The following is a 23,652-nucleotide window of genomic DNA, read 5'->3' on the forward strand; positions in this document are numbered from 1 at the left end:
TTTCCCAGTTGATAGGTTTCCCACCGAGTTACTCTGACCAGTCCAATGCAGTCAACAGCATGAACCCACACCTGCCAAGCTCAGGTTAGACCGTTCTTTGTAATGGTAGAGAACAAGATGAATGACATCTTTGCCTTGACAATCTAACTGCGCAGGATTAACGACATCATTCACCACTTTAGCGTTTCTACAAATAATTTTGGTAGGTACAAAGCATTTGATGTTCTTGGATTCCATCTAGAAAGCTTGCTCAGATGAATAATCTGTCAGTAAGTATTTGTTGCATGTAATGCCACATGCAGAAAGGACTCCTCTAACACTATTATCCCCTTCAGTGTCCTTCTGCTCTGAAATCACCAACAAATGGCACCACTGAAAGAAAAAAAAAAAAAAAGAAAAAAAAGGCCAAGGCAGCTGGGCTTTTACCAGTCTAAATTTAGGCAAAGAAATGCAAGCATCTTTCCTGGAGTCTACTGCATTCCATTTTCCTAATGGGTTCGCACATATTCTCTGAACAGCCATGTCCCAGGTAGGACCTTCTCAGTTAAAACTACTGAACAGTACGTAAACTACGTTTTTATACGGTGTATTAAATCTACATATGGTCCACTGGAGAACGTAAGGAAGATATGTAAATACAATCAACAACCATAAGCGCTATGTTAAAGTTTTCCCTCCGTCTTACTGGTACAGGAACAACCGCCGTGCATCAACCAACCCTACAGTCGTTGGGACATGACCTGGCGTGGTCGCTCTGTTAAGATCCAACCAGGCCCGAGTCAGAAAGTTGTGCTCTGTTGCTGGCTGTACCACGAGCTTCTTGCGCTTCCCTGGGTACCTAATTCAGCATCCCTGCCTAAGGGATGCGATAAGGATTTCAAAATTCCCCCTCCATACAGTGAAAGGCATTTTCCCACATGATGGAGATCACAAAAGCACGGAGAAATAAAAACCAGAGGTCTGCTCCATAATTAAATATTTGATTTTGCATAAAGGCTCTGCCTGGAGCCTGCACACGCAATCACAGGAGCTGAGACAGCCCACTGGTGACCGTGGGTACCCCGGGTAAATCAGACCGAACAAAGAACTCTCCGGCAACCTTTACGCAGACAGGGAGAGGCATAAGCACATCCAGGATTTTTAACTTTTTGTGTCTTGCATTCAGTTTGTTAATAGTACAGCTTCACTTCTCATACGGGAAAGCCCTTTGGCACAGCAGATTTCTGCAGGTTTGTGGGAAGCACGTACAGTCCTCCCTCGCCTCCATATTAACCCAGCTCCCAGGAAGCGACGCCTGCAAGAACCGCTTTTTTTGTTTTCAAAGAAACACCTGCCATTAAGCAAGGAGGGCAGCCTGCTAAAGAAATTCAGCTTTTGGAGCAGTTATCGGTCAGAAGTCAAGGTCTCCGTTGATTTCTTGCCCTCGCTACGTCCCGACGTGCATCACGCTGACATCACAGCTGCTCACGAGAGAGAAAGTCAGCAGTTGCAAGGAGTCCTGCAAGCATTCATTTACTCCGTCTGAAAAAAGAGCATTTCTAAAGTCTCCGTTCCCTAGTTTATCCCAGCCCCCCAGCAGCAGTGGTGACAGAGCAGTGACCATAGCACAGCGCTGGGACACCTGCACAGAGCAAACCAAGAGATGCTTCAGGGCTCTCCTATACAGCAGATGTCCAGATTCACTGTTTATTACTGGTCCAATTATCCAGTTATTTCAGGAAAGGTTTTCACTTTTCATATGAACAGAAGCCGCATACGCAACAAGTAACAGGAGAAGGGAAACAAAGTCACGTACTGACATTAAGAAAATGGAAAACGTACGGTTTATTAATCTGGTTGTTGCAATAACTACCTGTAATATATTGCAAAAAGGTCCCCACAGGTTCTGCTTATTTTCAAGTTAGAACCTATAAAGTGCTCATAAAACATTACTTCTTTTTTTTATTTTATTTTTTTTTAACCACTTAACCCAAAGCACTTTCATAGATGGCTTTTTGGTATTCTTTTAAATAGAAACTACTCGGATAAAGTCTACTTAAAGCATTCAAACACAACTAAATGATGTTTTGTTACAGTTTAAAAACTCTTTAATACGTAGCATAAAAGAAAAAACCCCACTAAAATAGAGAAGTGCTTTGTTTATTAAAAAACACTGTTTTTTCTATTAGAAGGTTTTAAGTATCATTGGTATGTTCAGTGCTGGTCTTCTGTCACTACAATGTTCCTGTCTCGCTTGCAAATTCACCTGGAAATAACAAATACATTGATTTTCAGAGAAGTTATAGAAATTCTTTAACAATAATCTGACCGAGTTAGGCATGAAGCACACAACAAGAATTACAGCCAGTTTCTTACTCGGCAGCTACTTCCAGGGCCGGGAGAAGAGGGACAAACAGAGTAGGGAGTGTTTCCCACAAACTCACCCTTCTGTACTAAAGACATCGATGTTCTGGTCACTAACCTGAACGCACTCATCAGAAATGAAACTTTTTTAAAAAAAAAAAAGTCAAAAGACAGTGGAGGATCAAAATGTTTGTCCTGATAGAATATCTGAGTAGACACTCCTGAAAGTTAAATGAGAGGTGGGAAAGGTGAATTGTATAAATCCATACAACAGATTTGAGAGGCGAAGCCATGCCAATCTACTTTGAGCTAAGAAAGCACAGGGACTGCTCACCCCTCAAAGTAACTTTATACAGTCCAGAAACAGAAAAATTAAAAGGTCCAGAGGAAATTCAGAAGCCGTTCAGAGAACATAATATTTTTTTAAAGTAGTCCCAAGTACCCCCTAAGCCCTTGAAAACCTTGTGGAAGAGCTGCCTTCAGCGCTTCTCTGCCTAAACTACTCCAAAGGTAGGTTTGGAGCTGCGGACGGGCAGCGACTGTGATTTTCAAGCAGTTTCAACACCCAGTTTCCATTTAATTCCACTGGACTTAGCTAGAGGATAAATCTAATGCCCCATTAACCAACCAAACGGTATCATGGACCAGCTACATAAGCAAACAAGACAGTGCCTAAGCATCTTGCAAGGACTGTGATTTCCAGGATGCAGTGACCAACTAAGCAGAGTTTCAGTAGTTTCCTAAACCCTTCCAACTAGTGTAAACTGGCACTGCCACCAAGTAAGCGCCCTCGGCTTCCCGCTTCCCATTCCCTCCCGTTAATACGTGCATTCACACACTGCCTGAAGAACTGGATCAGCACGATTTGGTTTAAGACGCTGCGCTCTCAGCCCCTGTGCCAAGCTGGTGGCAAGGACGTTCATATTTGACATATACATCAGTTCTCTGCGGATGGGTGGTAGGTGGCTGTGATGGCTCAACTGAATGAGTGGTAACATCTTAAGGTTACTTTGAGATAAACTTTAGAAAGGAGCCTGGCATTACTCCAGAAGTGTACCTCAAAGTAATTACCAAAACTGTAAGAAGATAAATTGCACCAGTGAAACTCCCCAAAAAAGCTCGTTTTAGAATTTAACAAGGTTCAGAAAAATCTTACCTAATCATCAGCTTCTGAAAAAGCCTCGTGCAGGCCTACACTTTACATAGAGGGACCATGAAATCCCCGTGTTCCTCCCTTCTTGCCACAGTGCGTGCATTTATGTGCACATGTCTAAAGAAAGTGGAACCTAAGTAACTTCAGGGATGTATGAGCAAATAGCTGAGGCAGGCCAAAACACCCTTTTGCCAGAAAGCTTTAAACATATCCTTCTTATTTAAGAGGCTACTAGGAACTAGCCAGTGAGGATTCCTAATTGAGGACACCAAGGGAGAATAACTGATATGCTGACAAACCCTCATTATAAAGTAAAAAAAAAAAACCCAACCAAACAAAAAAACCAAAACCAAAAACACACCTCATAAGAAAAAGGTTCAGAGCCTCAGTGCTCAGAAACAGAATACAAGACTGAAGTAGAATGCAGGAATACTACTCCAAAAGATCCAGGAAAATAAGTTTATTTCAGCCAGTAAACAACGTTTTTAAAATCCTATAAATTCCTTTGAGAATTTTTATTTACAGTTAAAGGCACAAGAACACAGCAAGAAGGGACAGGGGATCACTGTCTCACGATTACTCCAAATAGCATCCAACTTAGCTATCAGCAATGACTGTTCTTATCGACTGTCATAATCGATTTCACATTCCGACTGTGAAAGCTATTAAACACGTGAATGACAATTTCACCTCTGTAAGAGCTTATGGAAAATTAAGGTTCACTAATGCACTACTATGTTATACTATCTTATTGAATAAGCTGAAGATAAAGAACAGTCAATACAATATTTGGTTCTTCTACCACCTGAGAATCCAAACCAAATCAATAATGAACCTGGGGGTACTCCTCTTACATACATTCAAATTATAAATAGAGGAATATAAAGTTAATATTCCATAACAGATACATTCCAATAGACAAGACAGATCCAAAAGCTTAACAAGAATTAGCGTGGAAATTCTCCCAGTTGTGTAAGGTCACACAAATGTCTTGGCCAACTGTCTACCAGATACATTCCAATAGACAAGACAGCTCCAAAAGCTTAACAAGAATTAGCATGGAAATTCTCCCAGTTGTGTAAGGTCACGCAAATGTCTTGGCCAACTGTCTACATTTCATTAGACTGACACAGCTATGAGGCCCTGAAGGCCACAGGTGGACAGGGAAACAGCCTTTGACCTCCCACGTACATGGTATCAACTCTCCTAACTAGGTCAAGCATCTGGATCTGAAGAAAACAAAAATGCAGCTTTTTGCTTAAATCTCAGTTCTTCCTCCTGCATTTTGCTTCTATGGCTCCATGTATGCTGTAGCTGGATACAAATACCTCATTAACAACATGTCTTGGGAGCTATATACAACTTGAAATTAAAAAAGGGAGAAACAAGAATGCAGCGATGGAATTTTCTTCTAAAATCTGTAAAATGCAAACACTAAGCGAGACTCCTAAATACTTGTACAAAAAGGCAACGTGCAGTGATTCAGTTCTTACACAGAACAAGTCACCAAGGGATTCAGGTGCAGCAGCCCTGCATTTTCCTTGGGATGCTGTAAGCACTGGTCTCTGAAAACTTGCATAAGAGTAAGAAAAAAGAAAACAGAAATGACTGTTTTATCAGGGAACATGCATTTTTTCAAACTGGGACATTAATCACAAGATGTGATTAAAACATAAGGCAGCAGTTGAATTAAGTGTAAATCACCCTCCTTAAATCATTTGAGCTGCATGGATTCAAGTTCAACCCCGAAGCATTGAGGTTAGAGACTTTCCAAGGCAGTCAAGTTTTTATTCTCCCTACCTTTCTGTTTTACTGCAGGTCCTGGTTCAGCTTGCTCTTGCAGTTTAGCAACACCATCCTCTGAAATCCTATCTGCCACGCTCTTCGTTTCCACAATTCCTATAACAAAAGTTTATAGTCAAATGAAACCAAAGGTACAGTAAAACATGAAAATAAAAAGCCATGCTTAAATACCTGTTACACTTCCTATTTAAGGGTTACCCTAGTTTAATAAACCATCTCGAGCATAAATAAATAACATTCAAAGTTCGCAAAGACTTTTTACATGACCGCTGATTGAACTCCTTATGTTACTGCAGGCTAATGGCAACTTCTTTAAATCAGAAATGATTTACAGATATTCTTTATTAGCCTGATAGCTGGTGAAACAATACAGTATTTACCTAATAAAGGCTAAGTAATTGCTAAAATACACGACATTGTTTGTATACTACTTGGAATGCATAAGGCACTTTGGTTTGTTTCAAAGGTTTTAGCTTTAAACACATTTCATACCAAAGCCATTAAGAAATTTCAAGCAAGAAAAGCTGATTTGTGGTAGCTGAACTCCACAACTTGCTGGTAATGCCATAGAAGAACCTAGTCCACTTTTGATACTACCTAAAAAAAGTTTTATTTTTGCAAAAAAATGAAAGACCATTTCATCTAGAAATTATCTTAAACTAATTCCCCCAGCTACAATAGGACGATGTTGACAAAAGCGAAGTAACACCCAGTGGAAGAAAGCTGAAATATTCAGGTATGCAGCTGATTTCTAAATTATCTGCCCAGGGAGAAGAGACATTCAGGGTGGAGGGACGCAAAGGAGAAAACGATTCAGAACCATTTGTACACCATTCCTGAACATCTATCTGGGCATTCAACACACGTGGTCAAGAAGAGTTAAACTGTTCATACAGTTTGTCAAGATAAATACAGAATGAGTAGAATATTTAGCTTTAGTCTTATCATTAAAAACATATATAGAGAGACACACACTCCCCTTCACTTGGCGAAATATGTTCAGTTTTCACACTCCTCAAGATGCAGCAGAAGCAGAATAAATTCAGAAACGGGCACGATTACAGACAACAGAAAGAACACGCGTGTTTAAAACCGAGGTACCCAAAGCTCTGCCCAGGAACTGAACCCAGCGCTTCCAAATCTCCTTATGCAAAGGTAAAGAACAGATTCCCAGGTTTACTCGTTTAGGAGTAGATTAACACATAGCAGAGAAAGGTCGACCAGCATTTTGATTTTGGTTACCTAAGGCCAGGATGAATTGTCATTTAATAAACTGAAATTAGCATTTAAACATTCATCACCAACTTATACAGCAGTGCTCTAAGTTACCCATAAGGTCTGGAGCTTAGCAGAAAAGCCAAACCAACAGTGGAAAGTGAAGCACTTTACTCCATCATTTCCATTTAGAAGGTAAGTCAGTGTCTGGAAGGAAAATTGTTCAGATCTCACTAAAGAGCAACTGTAAGTTTTAAAAAAAAAAAGTTCAATTTATCAATCAGCTTCTAAATTAGCAAAAATGGTCTCTGTTGCATGATTCAAGTTTTGTTGCAAGGCACGTTGCAACTACAAAAGCAGTCATTGAGTAGTAATAAATGTAACATTAACTATAAAAAAAAAAAGACCAAACGCAAAACATTTGCCCCATTACCTTTAGGAAATGTTCGTAATAGAAGTGATTAAATGCTGGTATGACTTGTTTCAACTACCAGGATACCTGGTTTTGCTTAACGAGTCCTCCATTCACCACTTCAGTTTAGTTTAGGACAAGTTTAGTCATGACATTAGCCCTTTTGTATTCTCCTGTCGTGCATTTATTTATCTCCAGTTAATATTAGAAAATACAGACAGCTCTGGACCATCGTCACCAGTAACCACAGAGACCAGTGCGCAAGCAGCACCAGCATAGCTCCAGAAGGGTTTTTACTACCCTCTGGATTACTTACTGGAGCACCAATGAGCCCTGCTCACCTACTCCAGCTCTGCTGCATTAGAAAAAAAAGAGGGCTAATGTCCCAAAGTATTTATCGCTTAGGTAAACTGAAATTTGAGTACACTGGCTTGCTGCATCATGAAAAGAGGAGTATTTTAAAATATTTACCTTAAAGCCAAAACACAGGATAAGTCGTTAACCGTATTTCATTTATCAGAAAAATTGGATGCTGATTTTAAAGAAGGGATGATCCTATAAATGGGGCATGTCTGGTCACTGTAGTTTAGCGCCAGTTCAGGTTATAAAACAAATATTCAAATCTTGGGAAATAAAAAAGTTATAGGATCAGCTAAGGATCACTAAGTAGTAAAATAAGACTACATTTAATGGAATCCAGACAGTACTTTTCAGCTGCAAAATTATTAAAACCTCACAGCATATAAGTATGTGAGATGTGATGTAAAATTTTCAATTTTCAAGCACCAACTCGAATTAAGCTAAGTCAACAGATATTCATATCCAAAGTGCCAGATCTCTTCCAAGGTATTTAAGCTGCTTAAACATCTTTTTAATTTTTTCCCCGAGTCCTTTTGAGAACATGGCTATGGATTGATCTGAGAAAACTACCCAAGCTCTGATATAACTTCAGTATTCTGCCTCAGACACACGGCAACCTACTAAAACAGAAACCCAAAGAAAACGTGGATGCTTGGGAAGACACAAAGCGACACACAAACTCTTTACAAAAATTAATGAGTGACATTGGCAGGTTGAGTGTATGAAGATCTTCATGCTTCATTAGTTTAAACAGTACCAGTCTTTAGCCAGAATTAGCTATTTTAACAGGTATCAATTCGCAGGTGTTATTGCATCTTCTGAACAGAGATGTTAAACTGATTTATGCACAGTGACTTCTTCATTAGAAATAAAATATCAGCGCCCAGGGCACAAAACCATTGAAAGAAAATTTGAATAATGGTAAATAATCAGGTCACTGAAATAAGAGTAGGGGGAAAGAGGCATTTAAATACAGACAGAAATTGCAGTTACGCTGTCGTCGTATGAGGTCTGGGTATCAGCCAGTTTTATTCCTTACCTATGTGTTTCTCTAGCTCTTCCTCTTGGCTTTCTTATACAAAGGGCTAGCAGTCCTAAGTTTAGATTCCTTTCTTCCTGATGTGAAAGTATTAAGTACTTGGGATATTCTGAAGGGAATCTAGTTTCTAGTTAGTATGCAAATACAAGACTTAATACACTTAGATACAAAAGCTGGTGGCATAATCAATTGCAATGAAGCACCTTAACAGGTACAATAAAATAATTTACTGATTTGCAAAGCCTGGCACAACTGCCTAGTAAACTCAGTTAAAACCATCTCAAGACTAAAATCTTCACTTAAATCTTGTCCAAAGAGACAAAAAGAAATGACTAAGGCAGGTGTGAGGCAGATGAGGAGAGATGTTTGTTGACGATTGTACCATTTATTAAATAGCTCTAGTCAACAAAGACTCAGAAGAGGTTATCTTCCAAAGGCTGGTAAAATGGCCTGTAATCAATAAAATTACAGTTTGCATCAATCCACTTCCTAATGGACAAGCCTGGATACCACAGATCTATCATCACAAGTGACAGTCTGGACAGACTTCGCACTGAAGCAAGGACGAGATGACTACAGAGCTACCTCCTCAGCTACTGTCAAGATTCAGGGTGGTGGCCACACCGCTACCAGGGGCGACTCCCGGCCAGCACAAAGAGATGGACCTTTTACAGAGTCTCATTTCCCGTCGATAATTCCTCTGTAACAAATAAATATCTGTCCTTCCTTCCCCAGCACTCTCAGCAGAAATGCGGCAGGGCTTGGTTCCTTACACCTGGTTGAGCTACTGTGGAAGATGATGAGGATTAGGATTCGGTACTGACGATACCCAGATCACCTTCCCTGTTCCAACTCAAATCACAAGGTCCTGGCCTGACACCAGCCCAGGTGCAGTACAGTTGACCACAGCTGTAAGGACAGACATTGGAGAAAGTTAAAGATCTACAAACATGTGCTGTTGTTTCAATAATCACAGGAATCTTCTCTAATCATCAAATAGGGTGCAAGCCAGAGGTTTTGCTTAATACCTGTTCTTCACCTGTTCTCCAGCTTATACCTGGAGTATTCTAAGTGTCGCAAGCTATGGAAATCACTCAGAAAGGGTTGGCTAGTCGAATTCACTCAACCATCTTTTCACTGACGAAACCCCAGAAAGTGTAACACAAATGTGGCTGGTTTAGTGTACTGCTTATCAAAACAAATATGCAGGGAAATTCCTTTTTGCATTCGTCAGTACTCAGTTAATCTCAGGGAACATGCCTTTTTGTTTTGTTGGTTGGGTTTTTTTGACAAGTATGAACTTTTCGCTTATAAACCCAAAATTTCTAGAGACCAAACACTAAGACTTCAGATCCAAACAACTGAAAAATTCAGAAAACAAGTGAAGTTTGGATTCCCTAGCAAAATTTAGGAAGAGCAGTCTTCCCAAATATTAGTAAGTGATGAAGTTACAAATTCAGGGTTCACGGCTGTATGATTTATCCCTACAAGAAAGCACATCTTGCCTCACAAATGTCTTTCACCTTACTAAAACAACCTTAAACAACATATCTTAAGTCTTACTAAAACAAAAATGCTGTGCTGAATATTGCTCTGCAGTAAACATTTAACAAACCTTTACATGTGACTTTAGGTAAACGTAACATGCAATAAATTTATCAACTCAGACACACTGTCCACTAATCATCGGTGATAGGAAAAAAAAAAGCCAAAGTTTTGCAAGGTGTATTTGTCTAAACTTCCTAGATTATTAAGCAAAAAACCAGTTATTGTGAAACTAATAGAAATAGTCGTAGACCAACTAAAAAAGCCCATTCAGAGAGAAAACAATCAATACCAAGAGCAGGCTGAATTTGTATCTGCAGTTGTGCATGAGGAATGTGAGCAAACTGAACTGAGTACCACTTTCTATGTATCAAATCCACGCAGAAAAATTGCCTATTGGATTCATAAATGCAGACTGGGAGTATAAAACAAGCACTGAAAATAATAAACACGGATATTTAAGTATTTATGCTATTCCTATTCAATAACCCTCCAGCATATTTAACAGAAATAATATCCTCCCTCTAGTTACCTTCTCCTCCGGGTTTGGCGCGTTGCCTTGATCCTTTTGTTGAAGGCTGCTGTGATATTCCCGCAGGACTTTGACTCTTAAAAAAAAAAAAAAGCCCAGAAATTTATATAATTGTATATAAAAAACTATGCATTTATATATAAATTTTACTTACATGTGCTGCTTTCTTAATCTACATGTATTACACATAAATATTCATTTACAAAACCGACTCACACATACAAGATTAAGAATATGTCAAGTCTATTTTCCTCAAAGTCTGCACGTATTTTTCCTGGATATATGCTAGCTATTTTCTTTTAAATGAACCTACGTGATTAGATTTCATTATTGTAAAGACAACTTCCAAATGTGAACTAAGACTATCCAAGGCAGAGCAATCTTGTGAAACCCGTAGAGCATCTATGATGCCACTGCTGGTCTTGGGATACAACGCTTCGCTACCAGCAAGCTACCGAAAGGAGTTAGATGCTTACAATCACCTATATGCTTCCGCTACATCATATACACAGTTCCTCTTTAACCTTCTGGGAAGTCTTTTAAATTTTGTTCCAAAATAGAAGGAAAGACTAAAAAAAACATGCCACTAGACTTGCATAGTCCTTTAGTCAAATGGCAACTTCCCTGGACAAAGACGCTGGACAAACTAAGAAATGGGTCCTGCCAAAGAGTCCAGCAGACAAGCAATGGATGATCTGAAGGTGCAGCTGGTACAGGAAGGAGGATAAGAGTTCAAAAGTACAAAAAATCAAACTGGAGGGAAGTTCAGGACACTTCTGAGGACTCTGACCTTAGTACAAAGGTAATTCAGTGAAGCCCAGAAATGAAAGCAGGCGAGCACACACGAGAATTATTTTGTTTTCTCTGGATGGAGCTTGCACTGCCTGAAGTCAAGAACATCCGACTGACAATACTTTCTGCATGTTACAGGTTTCAATGGTCATACACCCTTGGAAAGGAGCAAGTTAAATCAGGAGGTCCACTTGGCTGGAGGTTGGGAAAAAGACGTGCAATAAGCAGCAGCCTCTCGTGAGATGAGATCAACACTGGTCCCAGGAGACGAGGCCACCAGGACCATCTCCTGGCTATGAGATCAGGGTGGGAAGGAAGCAGTCCATCCCATTACCCCAATTCTGGCTAGCAGAAGGGGCAGACTTCTGCTTATATGTAGACCGGAGAACGGAGCCAGCGATGGGATCTGGACGACTACGCACACACGCAGGGCTGCCCACTTCTTACAGTGGTGGACATATTAATAAACCAGTAGCTTCCAATAAACCATCCATGCTTCTAATAACTTTCCTGTCCTTTTACCTAACTCCCTGATTCCATTAGAAACGTTTGGTGTTGAAGAGGAAGCAACCACCTCTGAACACAAGGGATGAAGTACAGGTGATTTATCGAATACCATTTTATGTTTCTGTGCTTTCTAACCCTATAATACACCTCTGCACCTTGTTCAAAATCCTGAAATATGTTTAGCACCTCACAGGACCTCCTCCTATCTGCTTTTTTGTAGTTTGTGTGAATTAACAGTCCATGCAGTTTGCATCCAAGATTTATTGCCAGCCCTGCTGATAACGTCCATATTGATAACATAAATGAGAATTACAAATTCTTCCACAAAAATGTTAACATTATATGTTCCAATAACCTGTAAGAGGAAATTGTCAAATTACACAATGTAAAACATTCATTTTCCATAATATCTTGCATATAGAACAACGGACCATACATGTCATAATGGAAAATAACACTACAAGATGTTTAAAAATAAAGGATACTGGTAAGTGTTTTAACTCCAGCTACTTTAGGTGACCATGCAAGAGAAACATCCTACCTCTATAAGCCAATGTACCCACTGGCCCTGGAGACAGAGCTACATGAAGAAGGGGAATTAAGCTGACATGTCAGGAACACGGTGATAAGTTTGCTTTGAAGGCAAAGGTTGCTTTTTTTATATGCTGTAACGCACCACGAGCTCAACAGAAGTTCTTGACAAACAAAGGGGAAGTGTTTATGAACAACAGACAAACACAGTGTGTAAACCGTGATAAAAAGAGAAGTTGAACTATTTGGAAGCGCTTTATAGGAAAGAGAGCAGTCTACGCAAGACTGAGCTTCAACAGTTGGTTTAGGTCCTTTAGAAACTGCATCTCCTTCACCTCCATGATTGTAAGATAACATGCATGCTCAGAATTTCAGGTATTCAATCAGCCAAAAGAAAGCCCTAGATCCTACGTCTCACAAAAATCGAGCCGAATGGATGGTACATGGTCCTGCTTTCCCATAAACTACTTTTCACTTACGCTATCTTCACTGGATTATTATAATGATTATTTGACCCACAACCACAGCTACCAATATTTTTGCTTCACTCTTCAGGAAATACTGGCATGTTATAAAGAAAAACAGACAGAAGTCCAAAGTGCATAATAGCTAATATTGAAGTGGTTAATCTTAATCTTAGTTCATCTTAATTACTACCATCTTTCACAACCACAACACTATGTGAGGAGCAAAAGTAAAGCTTACATACCATCAGAGTCTGGCTCTACGGGCCCGCAGGCCACATCTGGTACACTCAAACTTCAGCAGCTCTTTGGGTGATGTAATTATTAGCACAGGTGGGGAAGGAGTTGAGAATAGGTGCTGAGGCTTCTGGAGGAGTGGATTCAGTCATTTATTTATGTCAGGTAGTGACTACAAACACCGCTTAACGTTTTTATAGAGCCATATGTGCACACTGGCAACAGGTGCAAAGTAAAAACTAAAATTTAATCACTATGGTAGCACACAAAAACATAAATCCCACAATATTTATGATTTGAGCCTTTCCAAAGGGAGATAAAATAGGTCATTCTTCTTCTTACAAATTCATAGGTTCCAAGACTTTGAAAAGCAGTCACTGGAGCCATTAAAAAGAAATCTGACACTTCATCTCACATCATCCTGGAAAAAATATATTAAAGTGGAATCCTAGATGGATGTACGCACACTTCCCAGTTTTGAGTAATTACGTTTCAATTTTGGAAAGGATACAGCAGCCTGCTGTAATCCATCCAATTTGCTGCTTTGTCCTCGTTATTAACCTTTAAATAGGTTGACTTTCACTTTAAGACATAAGAAAACAACGATTTCTAATGTTTCCACAGGTCGAGAAGGGGAATACGCTTTGAAGAGACATCCTGCCAAACCGTTAGTTCTTCTTCCTTTCCATGCACTAACCAACCTCTACATTCTTGAAAGGATCTCATGAACAGTTTCCATCAGTGATTTCCATACTGCTCTCACAATTAATTCTGTACATGCTTACGTACATCTCCTCTCGCCACCACCACTCCGTGCATCAACGGCCAACGGCAGAAAAAACACTCCCACCCAAGCAAGGGAGGGGGACAACTCATTATATAAATCAGCCACTGTGATTTTTTTTTTTTCCCCCTCTAACTCATCAGATCTACCGATAGTTCACTAATTATAAAGAAGAATTGAGTCTGCAAACAGAAATCTAATTCAATCAACCCTCCACAATATTTTTCTTCTATTTAGATCCACGGTGCCAGGAGGTATACATGCATGTATACTGTAAAGAGTGTGTGTATGTATGTATGTTTTATATAAATAAAACTACATAGATATGTGTATATATATGTAAGTTTTATATAAATACAACTACATATATAAATACATTTTTTCATTTTGTGCAACGGACTACTCCTCAACAAATAAACACAGCTCATTTCTAATGCTTTTACTGAAAGCTACGTATCCCTCAAAGACTTTCTTTGCTCTTTCCTTCAAACTGTCTGTATTTCCAGTATTTATTCCTAAAACGGCTATCGTTATTAACAGGCAGAATTTGTTAGTGTGCAACAGCAGCAAGGAAAGATCTCTACTTGTTAAGGTCAATTTGACTGCTGTGGTGATAAAACTTACTAGGAAAATATCAATCAATTCTCTTTTCCTCAAATGAAGGCTCGCAAGATGGTGTTCTATTGGTGTTAGCTTCTGCTAATTAAAACCTTTCAAACACAAAAAGAACTATTAGAAAAATCCCGCTTTTTCAAACGTAAGTTTTAGTGATGGATTTCCATTATATGAGGCAGTTATGAATAACTGACATCAAAAAAGAGAGGGTCATTCACAGCACCAGAATAAAAATATTTGAGCCATGTCCAGCAGATTTCCATGGAACAATTGTGTCTGCTGCTTCTAGGGCAGATCTGTCTTCTTTTCATTCAGCAGTTGTTTCATTATAGAGTCGAGATGAGTTCCAACAGAAATAGAAGTTCAATAGATACGACTTAGAGGCTGATTGAATTGACCAGTTCCAGAGCAATACAGTTTGTAAGGCAAAAATAAAAGTCGTTATAGAAATGGCCAAAAGTGACAGGATATTACAAAAAGCTTTAGCCAAGAGTTTCGGGAGCCATCTGTAAAATGGAAGAGACTTTTCCAACGTGTTTGGCCTTAGGGGTAAATGACATACCTGTTCTGCAACCACTTTCATATAAACAGCACCATACGCTCAGAAGCTCTATGACCTGAATCACCTTTCGTCAAAAGACAAAGTTATCTTTATTATTTAGAAGGTCAACAAGTCATGCTATGAAGTATCCATTTTAAACCAGACTTTTACCTGAGATGGACTGAGAGCTACCAGAATACAACTCAACTCCCTCTGATCACAAACAGTGTGGTATGCAACAGCTAGCCTTGAAGCAGCAAGTAGTCTTCTTCTGGTTGCCATGTGTTAGCCAAATGTCTCTCAATTCCTACTTATACTTGCTTTCTTTTAGTTCCAGAAAATTATAGATACCCATGTGATGACTATTACATGCTGGGTAACATACGGAGATTCTTTAGTACCAGAAAAATACGTTGTGGGTTTTTTTTTAAAAAAAAAAAAAGTCAACCTGTCAAAATTTAAGTACCATTTTAAAGCTGGCATCTGATAATTAGCAGCAAGAAAAATTAAGACTTGCACGAACATAGATAGAATCTTATTAAGACTCCTAATCTCCTAGAAGTAAATTTTAAGCTAAATTTTAAGCGATAGCTTTGCTGTACATGTAGAATATGAAAAAAAAATAATAATATAAATTAATTTGTCCTCTAAAGTAAATGCAGCATAAAAGTCACTCAGCCTGAAATTCCGTGGACATCTCAAATGAAATTAAATTTCCCGTTTCCCCACTGATTTTCCCCCCCCCTGCTTTTTCCCCCACTATTTCCATGTTTTTATGCTGCCAAGCAGCCTGTCTGAAGAAAAGACCTAATTCAAATACAGAGGAAGCAAGATGAAAGTCAAGTGGAAGACAAATAGCTCGCTACAATGTGAAGCCAGGTAAAAGTAGGTTTGGAAAGAAAGAGAAGTTGTAGCTAGGAGCGTGAGTATAAACAGAGTAGGACTAGGAGAGCTAGGGTAAGTGGGTAAATGAGGACGACAGGAACAAATGAGAAAAGAAGAAGAGGTGAATCCTTAGGGCAGAAAAGAGTGGGTGACACGTTAGGTACAGCCGTATCAGCCACTGTTTGAGAGGGGCTGCTGCAAATTGTTTCACTCGTATTATATTTACAAAAAGCTAAAGACAGATGCTGAAGATCATGCAGCAGAGACTGCAAAATATGACTTGATACTCTCCACGTGCATAAAGACATAAATTGTTTCCCTTCTCTTTAATCCACTTGTTTCGCTGCCACGTGACTTAAATGGAGTTACAGTAGTTTAAATCAGGGTAAATCTCTGGAAATAAAGGCATTACCCTGCTGTGAAACTACTGCGAGGGCAGGAAGATCAACCCCAGTCCATTAGATGCACTTTCACGCTGGAATTTCCTCTAATTGTGCGGCTATCTGAGCTCTCCAGCTCTAAAAATTCATTGGGAACATTTTCATTTCATTTCTCTTTTCCACAGTCCTAAGATGACGACCATTTGTCATGCCCTGCTCTACGGCGTGTGTTTTCAGCACCTGAAAACTAAGCAGCATCTACTGTTACGCAAGCAAGTAGAGGAAAGCATGTCATCTAGATTTAAGGTAATAAAGCCACATGCCTTGGAATCACTCCCAAAAGCACTTAAGACGGGAAATGAAACTTTACTGCCCCAGTGTATTATTGTGGTGCCCAAGAGCACTACGATAATTTGGGATGAGGCACAGAATTTCCATTAGAGATCCAATTTGCAGGAAGTTTAACTTGGCCATGAACATTTGCTTCAGGCTAAAAACTATTTTATAAGCTCCCCCTCCAAGCGCCAATAATTTTAAAAGTTTGGTTGGATTTCAGTCAAAGAATAGCTATAAATTTGTCATCTCATGTAGAAGACACGATGATGTCAGTGGCCCATGGACTCTCAACAGGGACTCCTGCTAAGACTTGGGATCCTGCCTATTTTTTCCTAGCTTGAGCTGCTTTAGGTTAATTTATTGAAGTTTCACTCTTTAAACATTTAGCCATATGGCTCCATAATTCCCCAGATTGCCTCAGGTCATCAAGAAGCAGCAGATGCAGACACAATGGTGTCACAAGCAACAGCTACTGTTCAGAGGCAATCAGTGAGTTGCTATTCTGCCCTACAATCATCCAGCTGCACAACGTAGGCCCAGACACAAGATTGGACTCATTTTCTTTCCAAAACAGTAACTTCTATTAAAGTACAAAAAAAAAAAATTTTCAACAGCTTTCCAGGAAAGATTCAGAGGAATAAACAGAAAACTTTGAATGAATAAACATTTTTCCTGAATTACCCAACATATCAATACACAGAAATAAAATCTGGAAAATTAAATAAACTGTGTAGACTTTTCTTTGTCCAAGCTCAGAGCAATTAAAAAAACAAAAAAAAAAAACACAAAAAGAAAAAACACCACACAACCAAAAAAAATCCAAGCAACCAGACAAACATCTATTTTATCTATTTTACAACCCTAAAACTTGTCATCTACCTATCTTTCAATCCCACATTCCTTTCATGCAGACTCCCAAATCACTCTAAAATGCAACACTTCGAATATTCACCTTCCCAGATCTTCTGTATTACTAACCTCATTATCTGGCTGGTACTTGCTGTCTTTAGTTGGCCTCTGCATTTTTCTAGGCATGGATTCCTCAGAATCTGCAGACTGAAAAGAAATTAATTGCTTTAGATTCGGCGTGCCGAGAAGCGAGCTACTTACCTGAATAACGTGAAAGAGGAAATGAGCATCGAGTAGAACCGAGCACGTTACAACGCTCACCGACCTACCTTATCCATCTACCTGCCCTCTTTTACCTTGTCTCCCCCACGTAGGAGACTAACCGAGCAAAATCAACAGTTACAACATTGTTCTCTGCGAGTAATATCAGGAAGGCAAGAATCCTTAAGGCCAGCAGACAGGTACAGACAGCAGTGCTTTCTCATATCTAACAAAATTAAGCTACCCTCTAAGAGAAGCATCTTTGATGTCCATTAATCCTGAATTTCTACCATAAACCAGCACGCAACGCAACAGAAAAGGAGAAGAGGAAATATTTACAGGACGAAAAGAGAGACGATTAAAAGCACAACAAAATGAAAGGCAATGAAGAGATGGCTTTTAAGGTAGTTTAGCACTTTGCATTGAGAAGGTCTGAAGTATGGGGTAACAGTGGATGTGCTCCCTCTCAAAGGTGTAACATGAGGTGCAGAATGCAGTGCAAACAGAGCACCCTTGCAGGAATCTAGATGGGCTTCCCAATAGGTCTTTCAAGGGGGGGAAAAAAAATTTAAAAAAAATAAAAAAGTATCAAGCTGGAAGCAAGCAGCTTAATCTAGAAAGCCAAAAAAAAAAAAAAATATACAGATGTGCAACTCCATCCTATGTGTCCTGGTACAGAAGAAGTAAGCTCAAGAGAGACTAGTTATGGCCCAAAGGAACTCTCTTCAATCCCATTTTCCCTAAAAGGTGGCTATGGCTGCAACAGCGTGCATTACTGGGAAGACACTTGAGGTACACATTTCCAACAGTCGCTGCCACCTCTCTCTGCCAAACATGATCTAATGTGATCAGGAATTCAGATATGCAGAGTTCAGAAAAGAAACTGCTTATTAGATGTTCAAGAAGCAGAGTCAGATGGGTCTGATGACTCAAATCAAGATATATCACGACAGAGACATGAAGTTACGCACATGGCCTCAGTCACACTCTTACCAGATCAAATCCACACCAAAACTTTCACTTCATGAGAGTAATTGCTGTTAAAGAAAGTACGTAATCGTTAAATGAGCAGAAATACACTCAGTCCCTACCACAGCACGCAGAAAGCTATTCTCTGAAATAAGATTTCAATTACCTTTTTCTCTACTTTATCTTTTCCATGTTCTCTTAAATGCTCCCCATCTTTTTCTCTGTCCCTTTGTCTATTCCTTTCCCGATCTTTTCCCCTATCTCTGTCTTTCTCTCGTTCTCTGTCCCTAGCCTTATCTTTGTCTCTTCCTTTTAATCTGTCCTTTTCTCTTCCTCCTTCATTTTTTTTCTCTCTTTCTTGTCCTTTATCATGCTCGAGGTCATCTTCTCGTTCTATGTCTCCCTTCCCCCTTCTTTTTTCTGTTTCTCTTCCTTGCTTGGTTGTTCTGCTTTTGTCTCGTTCCCTTTCTTGTTTTTCTCCCTCCTTAAGGGTGTCTCTTTCAGGGTCTTTGTGCTTGTCTTCATTATCCTTCCGTTTATCATTTTCCTTTTCTCTTTCTTCGCTCTCTTTCAAAATGCCTTTGGGTTTTCTGTCTCTGCTTGAGCTTCTATCTTTAATTTCAGTGCCTCCTCTATCCTAAGAAGAAAGTAAAAACTAAAAATTAATTCCAGTACGTGGCAACTCTTATCATACAGTTACTTTACACAGACAAAAATTCAAGCTAAAAAAAAAAACCAAACCCAAACAAATAAACCATAAAGAGTGGTAGACCCTGTACCCTACAAAAGTTGCAACTGCCTACCTCTTTATCCCTATGGCTCTTTATTTCTTCTGCTTTGGATTCTCTGCTTTCTTTATCTCGAGATTTAGAGGACGGAGGTTTCCCTCTAGTATCAGCTCTTTCCCCAGCTAAGATCCTTTTTACAGCAACATCACTGGACAGCTGCAAGGAATAGAAAAACATCACTGAGTAAATTATTTTATTAAATATCTCCTTTCTTCCTAAAACTGTAATCAACACAACTTGGGAGTTTTTGTTTGCTGTTTTTTTTTGGTTGGTTGGGTTTTGGGGAGGTTTTTTTGGGTTTTTTTGTTTGTGGCTTGTTTTTATTTTTAAAAAAATAAAGCTCACATTTCTGCTGTTTTGGAAACATTCTTTCACAGGAGTAATAATGCTCTTTTATGTCAAATACCTCCCTGTAATTCTTGTAATAATTTCATTATATGTACCAGAGCTATATAAATGTACGGTGCTTTTTACATCTTCTAGCACAACAGCAATTCTCATTGCATCAACTTAAATATTTTTCAAAACGGTAAGGTAAATGACTGTCAAATCCTTCTATAGCACAACTGCTAGATTGGTTAAACATTCTTAAAACCACACCATGTTGTATCTGCAGCCACTCTTAGGCCCCTCCACTTTCACCTAATACTTGTTCGATCAGCATTGGTCACTAAAAGAAAGAAAATTACGTTAAGAATGACTTTCAGTAAGCTGCAGTTACAGTATTTTAAAAGCTTTCGCATCTAGTTCATTTGTTAAGAAGACAAGCAATTATTAATCAGATGATTTAGACGGCAAGACAAGTTTTTGTGTCCAAGTGGCAAAGAGTTTGACTACATTAACAAAAAACGAGAAAAAAAAAAAAAAAATCATCACATTGCCAGGGAATTCTCCTTCCTGAAACAGAAACAGTTTTTAGATCACTAAAAGTGATATTGCCCTGAGGGTTGACTCCTGATTCTCTCCTGGTTTGTAAATGCAAAACTATGAATTTTTATGGGTTTTCACATTTGGACACTAATTTCTGCACATTAGCAACCCTTGCCTGAACTAAGTAACTCCAAGCAGCGTGCTCAGCTCAGCATTAAAAGTACGAAGCTAGAGACTGAAGGAAATCGTTTCCACAATGCTCATCAAGCTTATGTTTCACTATAAAAGCCAAGGAGTTAATTTCTTAGCTCAAATGGGTAGACTACATCCCCCTGGATATTAAATCTCATCACAACATCCTACAAAGCTGTTCCACCAAGCACATTTTCAAACTCGTCCAGTCTCTGTGCGTATGTCTATCAACTTTCTGATCTCAAGCAATTCATAAGGAAGAAGCTCATAGCACACAGCTAATTAAAACAAAATAATAGAAATTTAACTGAGTAGATTATCAGACAAAGATAATCCAAACTAAACTTGCAGACAGCCTGTGAACACTGCAGTATTTCACATTTAAATATACATAATTTCTTTACGCTCATTAATTCAGGGGTTTTAGATAATACCTTTGTATTTCAAAAAAATCTGTAACACCTATAAGCAAAAAATCCCCATTACTTTTAATGCAACAATTATTTTTAAAATGTAACAATTATTTTAAGAACTGCCCCCTGCAGTTATTTTTAACAGGTTATCAAATTTCTCCTTTGCTGCATTTCTATATTCAAAAAAGTTTTTTTTAAAAAAAAAGCAGCAGCAGCATCACACTGGAAAAATTACTTTCATTACAGAATTAGATACTCAACTGACATTTTACAGGAGATAAAGTCAAAGGTGGCAGCATCCGGTCATATAATTAAGGTGTCTGCATCCCAAAGTTTTAAAAGTTCTGAAGCTTCATATTGTCTTTCAAACCTCATAAATGTTATTAAATGATCAATGAATAAGGTGGAAAATAAAAAACAGTGTACATTAAAACCAGTATATGTTAAAAGCACTAAAATATCCAGAAAGTATTTGTGTGGGGACCTGGTTCAAACTCTGCTAAGGATCACATACTATCTATCTGTTCTTATTATTGTTGTTGCAATTGGTGACCCAACGTTTATCTTGTGTAATTAAAAATAGGAGATGAGTGTCAATAAAGACTGTTACAAATAAGCTCGGATAATATATCACTGTGCGTATAAAATATATAGAGTGATGTCATACCTTATTTAAGCAACACTTCCCAATTGCTTGCAGAAATTCATTGGTTTTTTCAGGTTCGTGTCCAGCCACAACACGCGCCGGTTTTACCGACAATGGCTCTCCTGTTACCATTACAACAGCATCAATTGCTTTCTGAAGGAAGCTGATTTTGGCATCTTTATCCTGATAAAAGAGCAATTAAGAAATAACACTCAGCCTCCAAAATAATCCCGCACACCACCAAGAAAAACTCTGATGGGAGGTATAGTTGCAGAAAGCATCCGTACGACAAGAGCAGCACGTGGTTTGTAAGGTCAGGAAAGAGGGTTGCCCCTGATTTATAGCTAGCTATTTATTTCTGATTAAGAAATGACAGCTTTAATAACGGATGAACAGTGAACTAGAACAACCAAAGTAAAAGTATAGCTTTGTCTTTTTTTTAATATGTTTATTATTTAGCTCCAGTGCATTTTAAGACTGCTCTGAGACCCTCGGCACTCTGTTTTCAAGCATTACACATTAAAGAAAATATAGTTTGGCTTAAGAAAAGATTGCAAGTGTTACCAAAAGAATCACTAAAGAGTTATAACAGGACTGTTACAGCAGATATTGCTCAGAAGGACAGTTCGTGCCCTCAATATTTTTCAGCACAGAAGTCCCAAAGTTACGGGACTAATAAGAGTCTAAATTGAGGGACTTACATCCTCATACACACACTTTACAAACCAGACTTAACAGCAAGAAAACAAAACATACGAAAGATGGTGGGAAAGGGATACAGGCACGTATTTTTATCTCCACAATTACCAGATGTGTTTTAGTTTTACAATTATACTTTACAAACAACTTTCCCCAAGCGTCTTTCAGTAGAGATGATGTCTTTTAGTGATTATGCAAAATCATAAGAAAAAAAATGAAGACAAAATAAACAAACCCCCACCAAGTAAAATTTTATTAGAAGGTTCCTGGCCCAGAGAATGAAAACATGGTGTGAAGTCTCTGCAGCTGTAGAATACTCAGCGGGGAGAATAAAAAGAAAAAAAAAAAAAAAAAAGGGTTTTATTAATAAAACATAATAAAATTGAAAATTGAAGGAATATTTACCGGCCCAGCACAAAAGTCTACTCACTCATCCTTTACACTCACGAGTGGAGATAAAGAAAGTATTTTACTAGCCTGTTAGAAAGTAAACCCACGTAAGAAGAATTCTGTAAGCATGTTTTAATAGGCATCAGTTCAAAAAGAATATAAACTACTACATCCAAAGTGATAACTGAAAAGCGGACCACTGCCGTTTCAGTTAATCCAGAAAAAGGAACAGTTGTAATCATCCAGTAAAACTCCTGATTTTGCACCGCACTTACTGTCCGAGTATCTCAGGTGCACCGATCCAGAGTGACCTGGATCAAACTCGACAGACGTACCGACGGAGAAGAAAGCAAGAGAAGCCAGTATCTCCTCAGCTGAGCAAGGCCAACACTTTTTACAGCCCAGCTGGCAGCACTATCTATTCCTGTGGCACTGGAGCTTCATAAAGCTGTTCAGGGGGTACCTCAAGTCCCAGAGCCACTCTCCATAAACAAGAAGTGGGTTCTGCCGCAAGCACGTGCACGATAGTTAAACGCGTGGGAAGACAAGTCTCCAGAGTCGGGGTACTTCCCGTCTTCAACTCTTCCAAACAGATTAAAACAAACAACTGCCACACAGCTGGGATTTTCAGATTGTCTCCATTAACACCAGGAGCACTTCACCCTCACCACCACTGCCTGCGTTCAAAAATAAAAAAAGAAAGGAAGGAAATACTGCAACTTCCTTCTATTAAAAGAGTTGTCCATCCTTCCAAGGACATATGCAATCTATTAATTTAGGGAAGGAGACAGGACACTATTCTAAATCAGACATGTTTTCAAATAAAGATCCAAAATTTCCTCCTACATTCTCATCAATTTCAGCAGTTACGTTATCAGTCTGTTCTGTCCGTATAAGAAATTCGTCATCCACCCAGTAAGAAATCTACAAATAAAATTCTATCAAAATAGAAACAAACATCTGAAACAGTGCTGAGAGCTTAAGAAAATATTTTTTTATTGAGTAGGTATCAAAAAAAGGTATCTCCCCTATTTCAAGTGGTAGGACTTTATATATATATGTAAAGACTTTTTGTGTGTGTATATATATATATATATATAT

At 38.8% G+C, this 23,652-nt stretch overlaps 1 protein-coding gene across 1 annotated transcript in view; it reads right to left on the minus strand.

Moving 5' to 3' along the window:
• The window catches only part of TRAF3IP1 (TNF receptor-associated factor 3 interacting protein 1), a gene marked incomplete at its 5' end in the record, with an annotated part of 41,742 nt that extends 18,267 nt beyond the window's left edge, over nt 1-23,475 (minus strand). Inside the window, 7 exons of the mRNA XM_009710627.1 lie at nt 5,297-5,395; nt 10,403-10,478; nt 17,453-17,530; nt 18,720-19,190; nt 19,357-19,497; nt 21,484-21,645; nt 23,398-23,475. Coding sequence (XP_009708929.1) covers nt 5,297-5,395; nt 10,403-10,478; nt 17,453-17,530; nt 18,720-19,190; nt 19,357-19,497; nt 21,484-21,645; nt 23,398-23,475 — 1,105 coding nt within the window. The remainder of the gene's footprint in view (nt 1-5,296; nt 5,396-10,402; nt 10,479-17,452; nt 17,531-18,719; nt 19,191-19,356; nt 19,498-21,483; nt 21,646-23,397) is intronic.
• Between the last annotated feature and the right edge of the window lie 177 nt (nt 23,476-23,652).

The sequence above is a fragment of the Cariama cristata genome, unplaced genomic scaffold, assembly GCF_000690535.1.
Source record: "Cariama cristata isolate BGI_N322 unplaced genomic scaffold, ASM69053v1 scaffold4142, whole genome shotgun sequence".
In the NCBI taxonomy this organism is placed as follows: domain Eukaryota; kingdom Metazoa; phylum Chordata; class Aves; order Cariamiformes; family Cariamidae; genus Cariama; species Cariama cristata.